Source organism: Pleurodeles waltl, chromosome 9 (assembly GCF_031143425.1).
Source record: "Pleurodeles waltl isolate 20211129_DDA chromosome 9, aPleWal1.hap1.20221129, whole genome shotgun sequence".
In the NCBI taxonomy this organism is placed as follows: Eukaryota; Metazoa; Chordata; class Amphibia; order Caudata; family Salamandridae; genus Pleurodeles; species Pleurodeles waltl.
Genome location: NC_090448.1, coordinates 11,988,488 through 12,003,682, shown reverse-complemented (window position 1 = coordinate 12,003,682; position 15,195 = coordinate 11,988,488). Strand labels below are relative to the sequence as shown.

Here is a 15,195-nt window from a genome sequence, read left to right as displayed (position 1 = left end):
GATGCTAATTTTGATGTAATTTTTGGCTACAGTGATAAAACTTTCAATCTGTATGGTCTACGCTCCTACAAAACATCTACATAATAGCGACCAACGTGCATCAGTGAAATATGGTGGGACTGACTTCTTACTGAGTGAGCTTCACCCCAGCTCATCCAGAATTGCAGTACCCTAAAAGTCAGAGAAATTGATGATATCATCAGTTTTTACAAAATCCCCACATTCGCGCTGCAGAGGGGCATTTGCAAGTATATTGCATGCACAAACAATAGATGATTAATTTTCACAAAATAGAAGCTGTATTGATGCCCCACCTCACTTGCACTAACTGGAACTGGCGCACCACGGATTACACCCGTTACCCCTGGTTCACATTTCTCGTCTGTGGTTGTGGAGGGTGTTTTGCTCTTGATCAGTGGTAGCCTCTTTCACCCTCGGTTCTGTTGCTGATACCAGGAGGATTCAGGCCGGGTCTCCCTCCCAAGAAAAGACCCATCACAGTTAGACCAGAAGGGCACCTGTGAGTGGTCATAAGGGAAGGATATGTGGGGTGATAAATGGGCTACTTTGACCAGAAGGGAACCAACTTGGGCACAATGTGCACGGGTCGAGGCGCTGTGGAGGCAATATAGCAACATGAATAATCATTGAAGTCATGTAACGAATCCTGTTATCGAAGTAGTAAGTGTTCCTTCACCCAGCCCTGAAGGCACCACTCCCCAAAGCCCCCTTCGAGTCTGTATTGTATTCAAGACCAGGTGTGCTGCATGCAAGGCCACCAGACGGGCACCTGGCACACCTGCTTGAGAAAGTAATCTCCTCGGAGAGCGACGACCCCACGGGCAGTGGGAGTGTTGCCACACTGACAACAAAAATGAAACGGTAAAAAAGAGAAAAACCGGGGTCTTGACTTTTCCATCTCTGCCCCCAGAATCTGAGACGCCCTCTTAGCCAATATCAAAACTACTCCAGTCCTCCATCATTTAAGACTCCTCACTTCAGAGAACAACGGGCATCGCCATCCAGTAATACTCGGGCATGGCAGGTGGTCCTGAGTCCTAGCTCTGGGCTCTGTACATAAACACACATACATGTCCAGCCACAGGAGGGATTCAGACAGGCGGGATGCTGTTTGCTTTGTGAGATCTGCGGTGAGTTCCTTTATAAATGAAACAAACAGGCGCTCCTTCTCAATGACCTCTGCAGGGAACAGGGGTAAGTCCTGTCTTCCTGGTGTCTGGTCAAAGCCATGTAAAAGTCACGGAGTGCGATGAGGTGGGAGCCCACGAGCTGTGTCTAATGACGTTTAGAGGGTCAGTAGGAAGCCTTAGACGTGTTCAGGGGTCTGCAGAAGTTGGCTAAAAGGCCTTCACTGAAGAGGTTTATTGCCAGGGAGGCTGCTTCCGGCATAGGCCAGATCATCATATTGTTAGCTCAAGACTCCAAAAACTCGGCTGAAGGTTACAATCTTAAAATTCTTCTTCAGAGCCGGGGGCAGTGGATGAATGCATGTCGGGAGGGGTGAGCGGGGTAGGGTGTGTTCTGGGGGTCGTTTTGAGGGGGGGGGGGGGGAGTGGCACTGGGCATGGATGCACTTGGTTATGTTTCTGATGCTATGCACCATGCCCTGCAGGGGCAGATCCGAGGTCCCTGCTTGGTTTGGGGTCGCTATGCTTTGGGGTCCTCTCGGGCTCTTCCTGGGATGCTCTGTGCAGTTTGCCCATCAGCTGCATTGGACTGGGCACCAGTGTGAAGACTTTACTGCTGATTTCATGTGCCCAGACTGTCACCACTGAGCACGTTCAGGCCGGAAAGGTCTGTATTTTCTTGCCTTCCGTCACTATTGACCTGTAGCATGTTTCATCCTGGGACATGCGGGCATGGAAGGCGTTGGGGGTAAAATAAACCGGGGCTGGTGGGAGGGGTCAGAGGGTCACTTGCGCCTTCTTAGCTGACCTTGGGCGTGGGCGTGGCATTCATGGCCGGTGGCACGTCATAGCTGAGGGCCCCCCTCTGTGTACCCCACACAGTAGGTTCAGTTTGAGTTTGTTCCAGAATGCAGCCCGTGTAACAGAAGGGCAGTGCCCACCACCAGCAGGCGCCGGAGAGAGTGTACAGCTACAGTGGTGATACACAACACCTTAAGTGTCCTCTGACACAAGAAGGTCTGCAGCATTACACACCATTCATGCTTTACTTGTGAGGAAACGGCCACTGCACCATCCCTGCCAGGGCTGCCACACCCTGCAGGTCCGGAGGTTAACGTGCTCGGGGTTTTTAATTCAAGAAACCAGTGCTTTCTGGGACTTGCAGTCTTTGCTTCGAGAGCCAAGGAGACTATCGCACCTGGTATTCATGATGTGTAAATGTACAGTAGCTATTGAAGCACGCCCAGGCTGGGATGTAAATCTCTGCCTGTCCCTTTATGGTTTTTCTGTGTAAATCTGGCCCAGTATATTCTGTTGATATGGAACCATCTGGAAAAGCTAAATAATATCTTCGGGCCGGAGTATCTAACAAAGGGTGCAAGAGGGCCAGGTCAATTCCAGGTCTTCAGGATGTAAACATCCAATATTTATATGGAACTAATTTACGTAATGGATTTCCTGAAAATATAGCAGAGTATGTCACATGCATAACACCGCTTATGTGCACCACGGAGAGAGAGAGTGAGTTTTTTTTTTTTTTTTTTTCTTCTCCCTATTTTCTCCGTTCAGGATCCCCCCTCCTCTTCTCTCGACTCTTCTCGGCAGCGCCCTTACCCTCTTCGTGTCTAAACATTATAAATAAACTGTTCAGTGGGACTGTGCTGTGGTAGCTTGTATCCTCTTTAGTTTGTATCCGCAGCTGTCCCGTGTATCTTGTTTTTTGTGGGAGCAGGCGGTGCTAGGCCTGTGGTCCATCTGTGATGTGAAATCTTAACTTCCAGAACTTTCCATCTTCTTTCTTACAGTAATGTTGTGCTATGAGCTAAGACTCCTTCCAGCCAGACCTAAAATGCAATGTTTGCTTTTCAGCGCTCTGCATGTGGACTGCACCCCCCTCGTCCAGTCGCCATGATCACTCCAGCCTTTGACCTGAGCCAAGACCCAGAGTTCCTGACCATCATCATTAAAGTCCCGTACGCCAGAGTGTCAGAGTTGGACCTGTACTTTGAAGGGGACGAGTTCAAGTTTTACGCCAAGCCCTACTTTCTGAGGTGAGTGTTGTGTGAGTGAGGGGTTACTTGTGATCTTTGGATGATGCACAAGGCTATCCGCCGTCCTGTAAGGCAGCTCTCATGCTCTTTGTACACCTGCCCTAAGGGCAGACAGAACACACCACCCCGTCTACGAAGTGACCCTAAAATGTACCCAAACCTGGACACGGAGTAGCCTGGAAGGAGCGTTTCGTAAACCTGGAGGTTATACGTTCAACAGAATACTCCGTACTTGTGTAGAAGCCACACTCTTCCCCCACATCAAAAATGTGGGTAACAGGTGGAGACGCGCCGCATACATTTCAAATATATATTTCCCAATAAATAAATAAACAAATTAATTTAGTTTTACTGCATTTGAATACATTTCTAAACTCGTTCAGATTTCACAGTAGTGTTTTATACATGGTTAATCCACAGTACAGAAACGTCACTCATCATCGCCAGAGATGACATCCACGTGGACTTCTTAAGACCTGGCTGTTCGAGCAGCAGTAGCACCACCCACTCCCTCCCCCCACCTCAGCACCTTGAGACCCTCAAGGATGAATAGTGCGCTTTACAAATTTCTTGATTGATTGGTGGATTGATTGACAGAGAAGACACAGCACCCCTCATTCTCCTGGACCTGTCTGCAGCGTTTGACCCGGTCTCACTCCTGTGCAGGAACCTACACTGCATTGGCTTCCAAGGACCCGCTCTGTGCTGCCGGACCCGCTCTGTGCTGCCGGACCCGCTCTGTGCTGCCGGACTCGCTCTGTGCTGCCGGACTCGCTCTGTCCTGCTGAATCTGCTCCTTCTTGATGGATAGAACACAGACTGTCCGGCTTACTTTACAGCTGCATTGACGTGGCTCGTTAGGCACAACATCCCAACACACGGACTGGGTTTATTGAGAGTTGGGTCTTACACAAACCCCTGAGAAATGCTGGACACTGTTTTTACCTGAGCTGGGACAGGTGACAGGTATTATTGGAAGATGTTTGCCTGTTTTTATCACGGCTGTCTACTTTTGGGTCGTCCACCTGCGGTAATGCGACATGGTGGTTACAAACTGCTAAAGGAAGAGTCACGCACTCTCTATAGTTAAAGCACCCACGCTCTGAACACCGAAATACAGAGGACCTTTCTTTCGTTAAGCCCCATCTGTTGGCTGTAGAAGAAGCGATGGAGCGAGGGGATCATAGCAGAACTGCCAGTTGACACCTGCGGGACGTGCTACCTCGTCGTCTGTGACATGGGCAGGTTTTATTCTGCTCTCGCTGCAGGCGAATGCCCGTCTTGACTGTTGGCTTAGGTGATGAGTTTTTATAAAGTTTTCAGATGGTTATGGGCACCTTCTCTGCAATTTATCCAGCCCCTCCTGTGACTGTTATGCTGTTCGTCTTCTCTTTCACCTCTTCATAGCTCATGGTTGGTTGCATTAACCACTGGTGAGTCGACTGCATGGCATCCTGTGACCTGAGGGTTTGCGCTCCTCATTAACTGTGGCAGCAGAGAATATGATTTTGTTCTGTTCCTTCGTAAGTCAGTAGGTTGACCTCAGATCCTAAATGGGAGGACTCGCAAACCAGCGGTTCGGGAAGCTCCCTTCTTACATCATCTGGCTTATCGCTCACGGGTAGCGCAAACGGACTGTCAACATGTTCGTGTCTGACATCACATTTAGGCGACCCCATGCAATTAACAAACAAGACCATGTTTCCTCATGTAATGTTCCTCTGTGAGGGTGAAATGATCTTCTTCTTCTTTTTGTTTTTTGTTTTTTTGGGGGCTTTCTTGGCTGGGCATCTGGGGTGAGGGAGGCCCGCCACTCCCCAAAAACAGATTTGGGTGTGCAGAATTAGAAACACAGTTTAAAAAAAATATTTTCTCAAGGTCCTGAAAATTATATCTGTCATAAGACAAAAGTGTTCCCTAACCAGTTATTCTGCCATAATTCCTGAGCGCGCGTGGGTATTACGTTGGTGCCACGCAGAACCGGTCCATGTTTGATGTTGCCAAGATCCAGGAGCTCTACACAATTAGTTCTGAACGCATTTTATAATTATTATTATTTTTTTTTTTTTTTTTTTTTTTTTTAATCTCAGCAATTAGTTTATTAAAAAGACTCCTTCGGGACTCTGAGGCAGATACAGAGAGCCTTAAAAGATCAAAAAATGTTCCACTGTAAACCAGTAGAGCGCTCTGAATTGGGAATAGAATAAGGCTTAAAAAGAAGACACACTATAAAATACTGAATAAGCTTTATTCAATCTATGAAAAATGTAGTCAGACCTAGGTGGAATTACAGTAGCTGATCTATGATAAGATAATAATTTGAATCCTATGCAATGGTATTATGTCACATGTGCAAATAACAGAAGCATTCGGATATGAGTGCTTTAATTAGCTTCACAAGTATTGGGGTGCAAGTGTTTTAATTTGCCTCCCCAAAGGCAGCAAGAAATGGCAGAGAGGTGTGCCATGCCCTGCTTTGTGAGCCTTATGAAGCAGCTTTGACTTCGTTTAACTGGCGAGAGTTGCTTTTCTTCCAGCTAGCCGTGGCCAGAAGTCCAGCATGGACATTATTAGCTGTGGTGGAGGACTGAGGGGTGATTGATGGCGCAATCTGTGTGTCGTCCACGTCTGACACAACCGAGCCAGAGGAATGGATGAGATCAGCTAGGTGCTAAGATGTATTGAAGAGTGTGGGGCTCAGGGAAGACTGCCGAGGATCGCATCACACCAGGGTCTTTGATTGAATTAAAAACAGACTGAGTTTGATATTCCAACAAGGATGAGACCAATGTATGCAGTGACTCTCCGTTGCCTGCCAGGTGCAGTCAGTGTTGAAGTATGGAATATGGCGCCGTGCTAAAGGCAGCGCTGAAGTCTAGCATCCCTAAGCTGCACCGCTTCCCTTACCCAGCAGCACATATTTAACAGCCGGAAGGGCGATCTCGGTGCCACGGACAGCGTAGGAGTCTACCTAGGTCTGGTCCGCTACGTGGTTCATGTCTATAACAGTGAAGAGCTGGCTGTCAACCTCCTTTTTAGGATCTTATAGAAAGGGGAAAGTTAAACCTGGGCCGAAAGTTGGCGAAGACCTTAGAATCGGCAGGAGAGTCTTCAAGAGGCGGACTGCTGTGACATCCTTTCAAAGACTCCCTACTGAGGCTTGAGCCAAGTGGACATTGCATAGGGATTGAACCACAGAAGGAAAGACCTCCATCACAGGGCCAAATACTGGGTGATTGCAGGGATCACTGGGGGAGTTTAATATTGGAAACATGTCTGCTAATAGCTTCAAGCTCTGGAGGAGCCAACTCTGAGAGCACAACTTTGAGAGTGTGTGGGGACTACAGGTGGCTCTCCTTCTACACCCTGACTCGACAGCTTTGCTCCGCGGATCTTTCCCTCACCACCGTCCCACGCATCCACAGAACGACTGCCGGTGGCAGATTGTTCTCCCACCTCGCCGCCAAGACGTGGAACACTCTTCACACCCACCTGCGTCAGACACAGGACCTACTTACCTTCAGGAGACACCTCAAGACTTGGCTGTTCGAGCAGTAGGAGCCCACCTTCATCCTCAATGCCTTGAGACACTCACAGGTGAGTAGTGTGCTTTACAAATACTGATTGATTCATTGATTGATTAATTGTGTAACCTCATCGAGTGTTGCAATTCTAAAGTTAAACGTCTGGTTTATGTTGAGCATCTTATCACAATATAGAGCTAGGGGCTTACAAAGATCAGCATAAGGAGGAATTGATATGGAAGTGAAAGCACTACAAAAGGACACCACACCAGTTTTAGAAAAAAAGCCAATATTTATTTATATAAAACAAGACCCAATATGATAAAAATCCAACAGACAGTAATAAAAACATGAATTCTGCAAGATTTACTCAAAAATGCAGTTCCTTGAAGTCGATAGCCCCAGGTGGAGCTATCATAGTGTCGTAATCAACAAAACCAACAGTTCAGGCCGGCTGCGGCGTTGCAGGCCAGCTACAGTGTTGGGAAGACCCGCAAACAGTACCTTGGATTTGCATGGCATCGTGATCCTCGCAGTGAGCTCCGGAGAGCAGCATCACTGACATTGTGGTGTCGGTTCCGGAGTCCGTGCAGGAGTCGTTGGGGCCCTTGAGGTCACACGCGTTGCTGATCGAACTCCAGGCTGGTGAAGTCAGGTGCGCCGGCGTGGATGGCGTCGGGGCTGCGGTGTGAAGCGGGACGATGCGACGTGCGGTGTCCACAGGTCACAGTGCAGGCGTCGGTGAGACCAGGGCTGCGGTGTGAAGCGGAACGGTGCGACGTGCGGTGTCCACAGGTCACGGTGCAGGCAGCAGCGTTGTCGTTGCTAAAGCGCTGTCATCGGTAGGCCTAAGCCAGCAGTGCAGGACTGGACGGTGCTTCGTGACCCCCACAAGCCGGGTCCACAGGCCACTGTGCAGACAGGGTGCCTGGTGACGACACATGAGTCGATGGTGCTGGCGTCGGTGGACCGGGGCTGCGGTGCGAGATGGAACGGTGCTTCGTGTACCTCACGAGCGGTGTCCACAGGCCACGGTGCAGGCATCGGTGCCAGTGTCGGCAGGAGCGGCGTCGTCGGGGATGCCCAGGCTGCGGTGTGAGCAGATGATGCCGGAGTGTGGAGCCCACAGGTCGCGGTGCGAGCAGCGGCTCGGTGAAGTCGTCCAATGACGGCGTTGGGGAGACCAGTGTCGCAGTGCGAAGCAAGGCAGTGCGACTCAGTGTGGTGTCGGTAGGTCACGGTGCAGGCCAGCGGCATCGTTGGTGGTGTTGCATTGGTTTCTCCTCTTGAGCAGCACAAAACACACAGTTCCCAGTGCTGCAGGTCGAGGAAACTGAAGTCTTTGGTGTCCTTGAGACTTCCAACAGGAGGCAAGCTCTACTCCAAGCCCTTGGAGGATTTTCTCAAGCAGGACACACAGCAAAATTCACCCTTTGCACTCTTTTCAGGCAGAAGCAGCAACTGCAGGCCAGTCCAGTAAAGCAAAGCAGAAAAAGGACAGTACTCCTCCTTCACCTCTTCTCCTAGGCAGAGGTTCCTCTTGATTCCAGAAAGATTCTAAAAGTCTGGGGTTTTGGGTGTTCTTCTTATACCCAGTTCTGCCTTTGAAGTTGGCAAACTTCAAAGCAAAGTCACAAGTGTTTGCAAGATCCTTCCTTGGCCAGGTCAGCCCCCAACACTCACCAGGGGGTCGGGGAGGGCAGGCACAGTCCTTTCAGGTGTGAGTGACCACTCTTCCCCTCTCCTCCAGCACAGATGGCTAATCAAGATAGGCAGCCCCCTTTGTGTCACTGTCTAGAGGAGAGGTGTGAACAGCCCAACTGTCAAACTGGCCCAGACAGGGAATCCACAAACAGGCAGAGTCACAGAATGGATTAAGCAAGAAAATGCCTACTTTCTAAAAAAACAACTTTACTAAAAGATGTATTTTTAAATTGTGAGCTCTCAGAGAATCTGCGCTTTAAGGATAATTAAAGACAGCCCCCATGTTAACCTATGAGAGAGATAGGCCTTGCACAGTGAAAACCGAATTTGGCAGTATTTCACTGTTAGGACATATACTAGTGTGTTTTATATGTCCCACCTTAAACACCAACTGCATCCGGCCCATGGGGCTACCTAGGGCCTAAATAAGGGGTGCCTTACATGTATAAAAAGGTAAGGTTGAGGCCTGGCAAGTGGGTACAGTTGCCAAGTCGAAGTGGCAGTTTAAAACTGCACACACAGACACTGCAATGGCAGGTCTGAGTCATGTTTACAGGGCTACTAATGTGGGTGGCACAACCAGTGCTGCAGGCCCATTAGTAGCATGTGTTTTACAGGCCCTGGGCACCTCTAGTGCACTTCGCTAGTAAATCAAATATGCCAATCATGGATTAACCAATCAACAGTACAATTTCTATAGGGAGCACTTGCACTTTAGCACTGATTAGCAGTGATAAAGTGCACAGAGACAACAAACCAGCAAAAAAAGACCTGAAAAATAGGAGGAAGAAGGCAAAACATTTGGGGATAACCCTGCAAAAAGGGCCATTTCCAACAATTTACCTTTCATTTTCGGGATGCATTAAGACACATTACTTTTCCTTTAGTCTTTTTTTTTTCTTTTACTTCTTTAAACCACGCCTTATAAACGAGCTTTGCCAAAGCCAATAGCCTAGATCTGTCATTACAGAGGCAAAACCTATTGGTTTGCCAAATCCTGTGTTTATAAGGATTTCTAAAAAAAAAAAATTACAGAATAGATTCACGCTATTCGAACTGGTTTGCATTAGGAAGAAATGTCTGGATGCATGCTAATTTGTGGTCCTTAAAAGTGCATGTTATTTGTTTTATTGGTGATTAAATTCAGGGTGGGGAAATTCAATTTAAAATATTTATTCACAACTCTTCTGCCTCCCCCAAATAATATCTGGCACTTTGACCAGTTTTCACTAAACTTGGCATAATGATGCATACTTGGCCAGCCCCAATGTTTAATGTGGATTTCACAAAGGGCACAAAAGTTACAATTTGCCTGACATACATTTTTAATTGACCAATGATCTGGACCAAAGCTGATATGACTCGGTCTGTGCTGTATATATGTTCTGTCAAACGTGTGTCAGTCATGCTGAGTAGAGCATTGTGGTGGGAATTTTCTTCATAATCTGATTTTCTTGAATACCTTGCCTGCCTCTTGGATTGATTCTGTGTCTGGGAATATTGATTTATTTGAGTCCGCATAGTTGAAGTCTTTCTTTTCACATGCAAGTTTTAGAGCTTCAGCTCTATTTATATAATTTAAGAGATGCCCTATTATCAGAGCCTAAGAAGGAGCAAGGCCAGACACGGTCTAGGGCCAGTGAACAATGATCCCTCTCCCCCACATGCACTAGATTTGCCAAAAGTCTACACACAGTGTTTCTGTGAATGTCTCCATGTTGCCAGTGTTGGTTTATTCTGGAATTCCTTTAATTTGGATATTATTGCACAATGAGTTCTTTTCCAAGTCTTCGTTTCTAGCCTTTGTAGTTTCAATTAACCACTGCACGCTACGCCTCTCTAGTCTACCATGTACCACTCTTGCATGTGCCAGTGCACTCTTTGCCACTCCACTCTTCACCTCTGTGCCACTCCTGTGTAGGCCACACCAGTCTACTCTGCACAGCTCCACTCTGTGCCACTGTACTGCCCTCTTCAGCACTGCACTCTGAGCCACTTCACGTAATGCCAGCACACCATACTCTGTAACACTCCTCCACCTGCACTCTACGTCAAACCACTGTATGCCACTCTAACCTACTCTGTACCACTGCATTCTTCACATCTTTACTCTGCCAGTGCACTCTGTACTGCTGTAAGCAACTGCTCTACTCCTGCAGCACTCCAGTCTACGCCGCTTACCTCGATTCTGAAACTATCTAGTCTACGCCACTGCACTCTATGCCACTCTACTCTTAAACACGGCACTCTGCATCACTGCACTCTCTGCCACTGAACTCTACACCATTCTACTCTGCACTGTTCCACTCTATTGCACAGCACTCTCTGCCACTATACTCTGCACCAGCCTGTGGTACTCTACCCTGCACCGCTCTACAGCACTGCACTCTACTCTGCATCACTGCACTCTACTCTACGCCACTGCACTCTCTGCCACTCTACTCTGCACCAGCCTGTGGTACTCTACCCTGCACTGCTCTACAGCACTGCACTCTACTCTACGCCACTGCACTCTCTGCCACTCTACTCTGCACCAGCCTGTGGTACTCTACCCTGCACCGCTCTACAGCACTGCACTCTACTCTGCATCACTGCACTCTACTCTACGCCACTGCACTCTATGCCACTCTACTCTGCATCACTGCACTCTCTGCCTCTATACTCTGCACCAGCCTGTGGTACTCTACCCTGCACTGCTCTACAGCACTGCACTCTACTCTGCATCACTGCACTCTCTGCCACTATACTCTGCACCAGCCTGTGGTACTCTACCCTGCACCGCTTTACAGCACTGCACTCTACATCACTGCACTCTCTGCCACTATACTCTGCACCAGCCTGTGGTACTCTACCCTGCACTGCTCTACAGCACTGCACTCTGACACGCGACTCCGGTCTGCGCCACTTCATTGTACACCGCTGTACTCAGTGCCACAGCTCATGCATTCTACATTCCAGGCTTCGCCTTTCCACTCTCCGCCACTCCATGCCACTCTCCGCTGCGCTGGTGAACAACATGGCTAAAACACATTGGCAAAGCCAGTAGCTCTTGCATAGACGAGGCCTTTTGGCTTTGCCAGTGCTTGTTGTGAGACGTCTATGCACATACAGGAGAAGTCCAGCACCGACTTCTCGAAACTAAAACATCTCCAGAAGTTGTGTGCTGCTAGACATTTGTGAGGTTTTTTTAAAAAAATGTTTTTTTTTTTTACTGTTGCTTCCATTGGCGGGGTAGTGAGGCGAAGAAAATCTCAGCCATAAAGAACTATATTTCAGTTTGTGGATGCAGAAGATGAGATGCACATCTTTTTGGAGAGCCACTGACATAGATTATTACAAGCTGTCTTTTATATAGTCCCCCATAACCGTTTTGATGTTTCTTGGCACTACAAATAAACTGTTACTAATAACCACCTAATGTTACTCAGTTTTCAGGAAGGATGAGTGTGACTTGCTGTTATTCTAACGTGGGACCTGCAGGTCATAGCAGATGTCAGTGGTGGCCACACTGAGCCCTCTTGTTGGGCTCCCCATGCCTTATGCTCATTCATCCAGCTTGCTGTTGGCTGGTGACTCCCCAGGGGACTCCTGGCTGTTTTTCTTTGAAGATTGTCATGCAGGGAGTCCCTTACAAGACAGAGCCCCAGCATAATGCAGCCTCCCTATTAAAGTGCAATGCAATAACGTTTCCAGAAGTGCGAAACCGGAAGGATGGTTTTTGGGGTACAGCTGCACATTAATACCCACACAGACACGCCCAACACCCCCGGGTTCCAAGCTGAGGGAACGTACAGTCCCATTCCAAGTTCGGGGTCCACCACATACACCAGGGCTGGTGCTTAAAGAACTGCAGGTTTATGTGGGACCAGAGCAAAACCCCAGTCAGAGGTAGGTCCTGTATCGGGAGGCTTAGGAGAAAAACGGGTAAGTTCTTCCTCACAGAATGCACAGTAAGTGAAAGCCTCTTCCTCTAGGAATATTAGTAAAACGCCTCTAAAGGAGTGGGTGGACACAGGAGTAATTCTCCAGAGTCAAGGGAACGGGTAGACGAAGTAGGCCTTGTTTGTCTTTAATATCTATGCATCTGCCTGTGTATCGCAAATCCTCTGTCTTTTCTTTACAGACTTAATCTTCCTGGAAGGATTGTTGAAGATGGAAGAGAAAAAGCCTCCTACAATGTTGATGAAGGTATCATTCAGTTTCATTCGATGGAAATCAGTAGCACTTGTTGATTTTCTTGTGTACTACAACAGTGGTTCCCAACCTTTTGACTTCTGTGGACCCCCACTTTATCATACTGGAACCCGGGGACCCCCGACTGAAACATTATTGGAATCAGCGGACCCCCCCCCCCCCCACCGAGTCATTATTGAAAGCTGGGGACCTAATCTGTTAATATTAAATTTTCTAAGCAGTCACGGACCCCCCCTGAGGAGGATTCGCATACCCCCAGGTGTCCCCCGGACCACAGGTTGAGAATCACTGTTCTACAAGCTTGAGAATAAAGGGCTCTTTGAAACTAATCAAGCGTTACCTTTACCCAAAGGTTGGAGGACCATGTTGCTGGTGCAGTTCTAGTTCATCATAACCGAATTGTGGTGAACAGAAAATACAATATTTCAAACGCATAAAAATATGATTATACTGGTTATTGCTAAAAATCACAAAAATATTATTCAGAAATGAATACAATATAAAAAAATTTTTTTAAATTAATTTATTACTTATTGCCAGCATTTTAGGGTGCACAATCATCAAGGGATATTCAGGCGCTAGACAACAGCACCGACCAAATAAGAACACATAAAAGAAGGCAATGCACCAACAGAATTACCTCAAGAGGTGAAACAGCCAAGTTTTTGAAATGTAATATTAGAAGTGAGGCGCACGTCAAGGGGAATTACATTCCAGTGGGTGGCTGGAAAATAAGGCCCACCCGTACATGCCCTAGTGGTGCGCCTCCACAAAATGGTGGCCTGGCTGACCTAAGTGCTGTCGCTGGCATGTGGAAAGAGATGCTGCTTCTTAGAACCACAGGACGGTTGGATAGACTGCCTGCTCCTATAGCGCCAAGTAGCAGAATTTAATAAATCCAAGCCCAGTTATTGCATCTAAGCCTTTTGCTGGGGTTAAGTCTAACGCTGACCTTTTGCCAAGTCCCAGTCCTCTCCTCCCTACACATAATCCTCAATGTAAAACCACCTGTGTCCCTTTGTGCTGACCCTAAAACTAACCTAACTCTAATCCCGGAACCCCAATCTAATGGTGGCTGCTATCCATAGATCATCCCAGGTCACCTTGAACCTGAACCTAGTGGTAGCTTTGGTGTTTGGGGGGGGGGGGGTGGGGGGGGTGTTGTGTGTGTGTTTTTTTTTTTTTTTTTTCTCTTTTCTTTTCATTAAATACTTTATTTGACCAATGAAACACAATCGGAGAATTACAAGAAATATAGTAAATCTTATAACAGCATGCAAGAGAAATACACAGTTGGGGTGCAGAGAAATACAATATAGGTAAAGCTATATTACAAATATTTCATATTAAAGCTTATTGTACTTTTATAGGGATAAATGTGTAACATGAAAAATAGAAGAATAAAAAGAAAGGAAACTGAAGGAGAAAGGATCAGAACAGAGAAAAAGCATGTAGGAACAGCATTAGCAAAGGACTGGTGGTAGATGATACCAGGAGTAAGAAACAAGTTAGATAAGTGGATGGCAAAGCAACTAGTGCAGGAGTAAAGGGACGTCCTGTGTTAAAAGGCGGTTTACATGTTTCCGATGCAACACAAGAAACATGTAAGAACTTTTCACCTGCGGTGTTTAAATAAACTGTACCGGGAATTAAAATGCGTATCTATTTAATGCAGCATTTGAGGAACTCACAAATGCTCTCTCCAGTCTATGGTGATAGCAGACTGTGTACCCCAGGCCTGCAAGGCTGTATTTGAAGAACACTTCCAATGGATGGCTATTTGATGAAAAGGAATAGCCAATAAAAGATCAAAACTCTTATTGTGGAATAAGGACGAATCGTTGAGGGTATCGAGACTTCCGAGAAATAAGTTAGTGATTACTGAAAGGGCTAGAAGTATGAAAATCCAATCTGATTTGATCCCACACTTTATTCCAAAAGGCTAAGGTATTTGAGCACCAAAATACCATTTAATGATTGAGTGTTTGGCTGAGTACATCACCAACAATTATTTGGGGATGTTTAGGATAATTTAGCAGACATGGAGGGAGTAATATGAAGTCTGTTATAAATTAAAAAAATAAATAAAAAAACAGTATGAGTAATGCTGGCTGTTCTGGAGGTTTCATGATTTTTTTATCCAAAGTGTTACCCAAAAAGATACTGGCCAGGGAAGACCAATATCCTTTTCCAATAGCGTTTCAGTCTTGGATTTAGGCTTTAGAACGGGTGAATATAAAAGCCATTTATGAATAGCTTTAGGTTGAGAAGATAAAAGATAAGGCAGACGAGTAGTAACTTGATGATTCCTGAGAATAACCTAAAGAATAAAGAGTGTCTGACACTATCTTTAATAAAAGAGAATCAAGACTGAAATGACGTAGCACAAAGAAAATGTGATAGGATCATTACCCTGTAAGTAATAAGAAAACCAAATATCGCCACATTCATCCATGATTTCCAATAAAATGGCTTGTTTTGTGGTGAGGTAATTAAAACAACTCCTTGCAAATGGTGGAGAATGAAGTGGGCTAAGATGACCGTAATGAACAGGTATGGTTGATCACGGCAGGG

At 46.8% G+C, this 15,195-nt stretch overlaps 1 protein-coding gene across 4 annotated transcripts in view; it reads left to right on the top strand.

Moving 5' to 3' along the window:
- Positions 1 to 15,195, top strand: part of SHQ1 (SHQ1, H/ACA ribonucleoprotein assembly factor) — a 166,511-nt gene that overhangs the window by 7,827 nt on the left and 143,489 nt on the right. For all 4 annotated transcript variants that reach the window (XM_069206108.1, XM_069206107.1, XM_069206105.1 and 1 more), the window contains 2 exons: positions 3,018 to 3,199; positions 12,551 to 12,615. In XM_069206108.1, coding sequence (XP_069062209.1) covers positions 3,057 to 3,199; positions 12,551 to 12,615 — 208 coding nt within the window. In that variant the 5' untranslated portion in view covers positions 3,018 to 3,056. The remainder of the gene's footprint in view (positions 1 to 3,017; positions 3,200 to 12,550; positions 12,616 to 15,195) is intronic.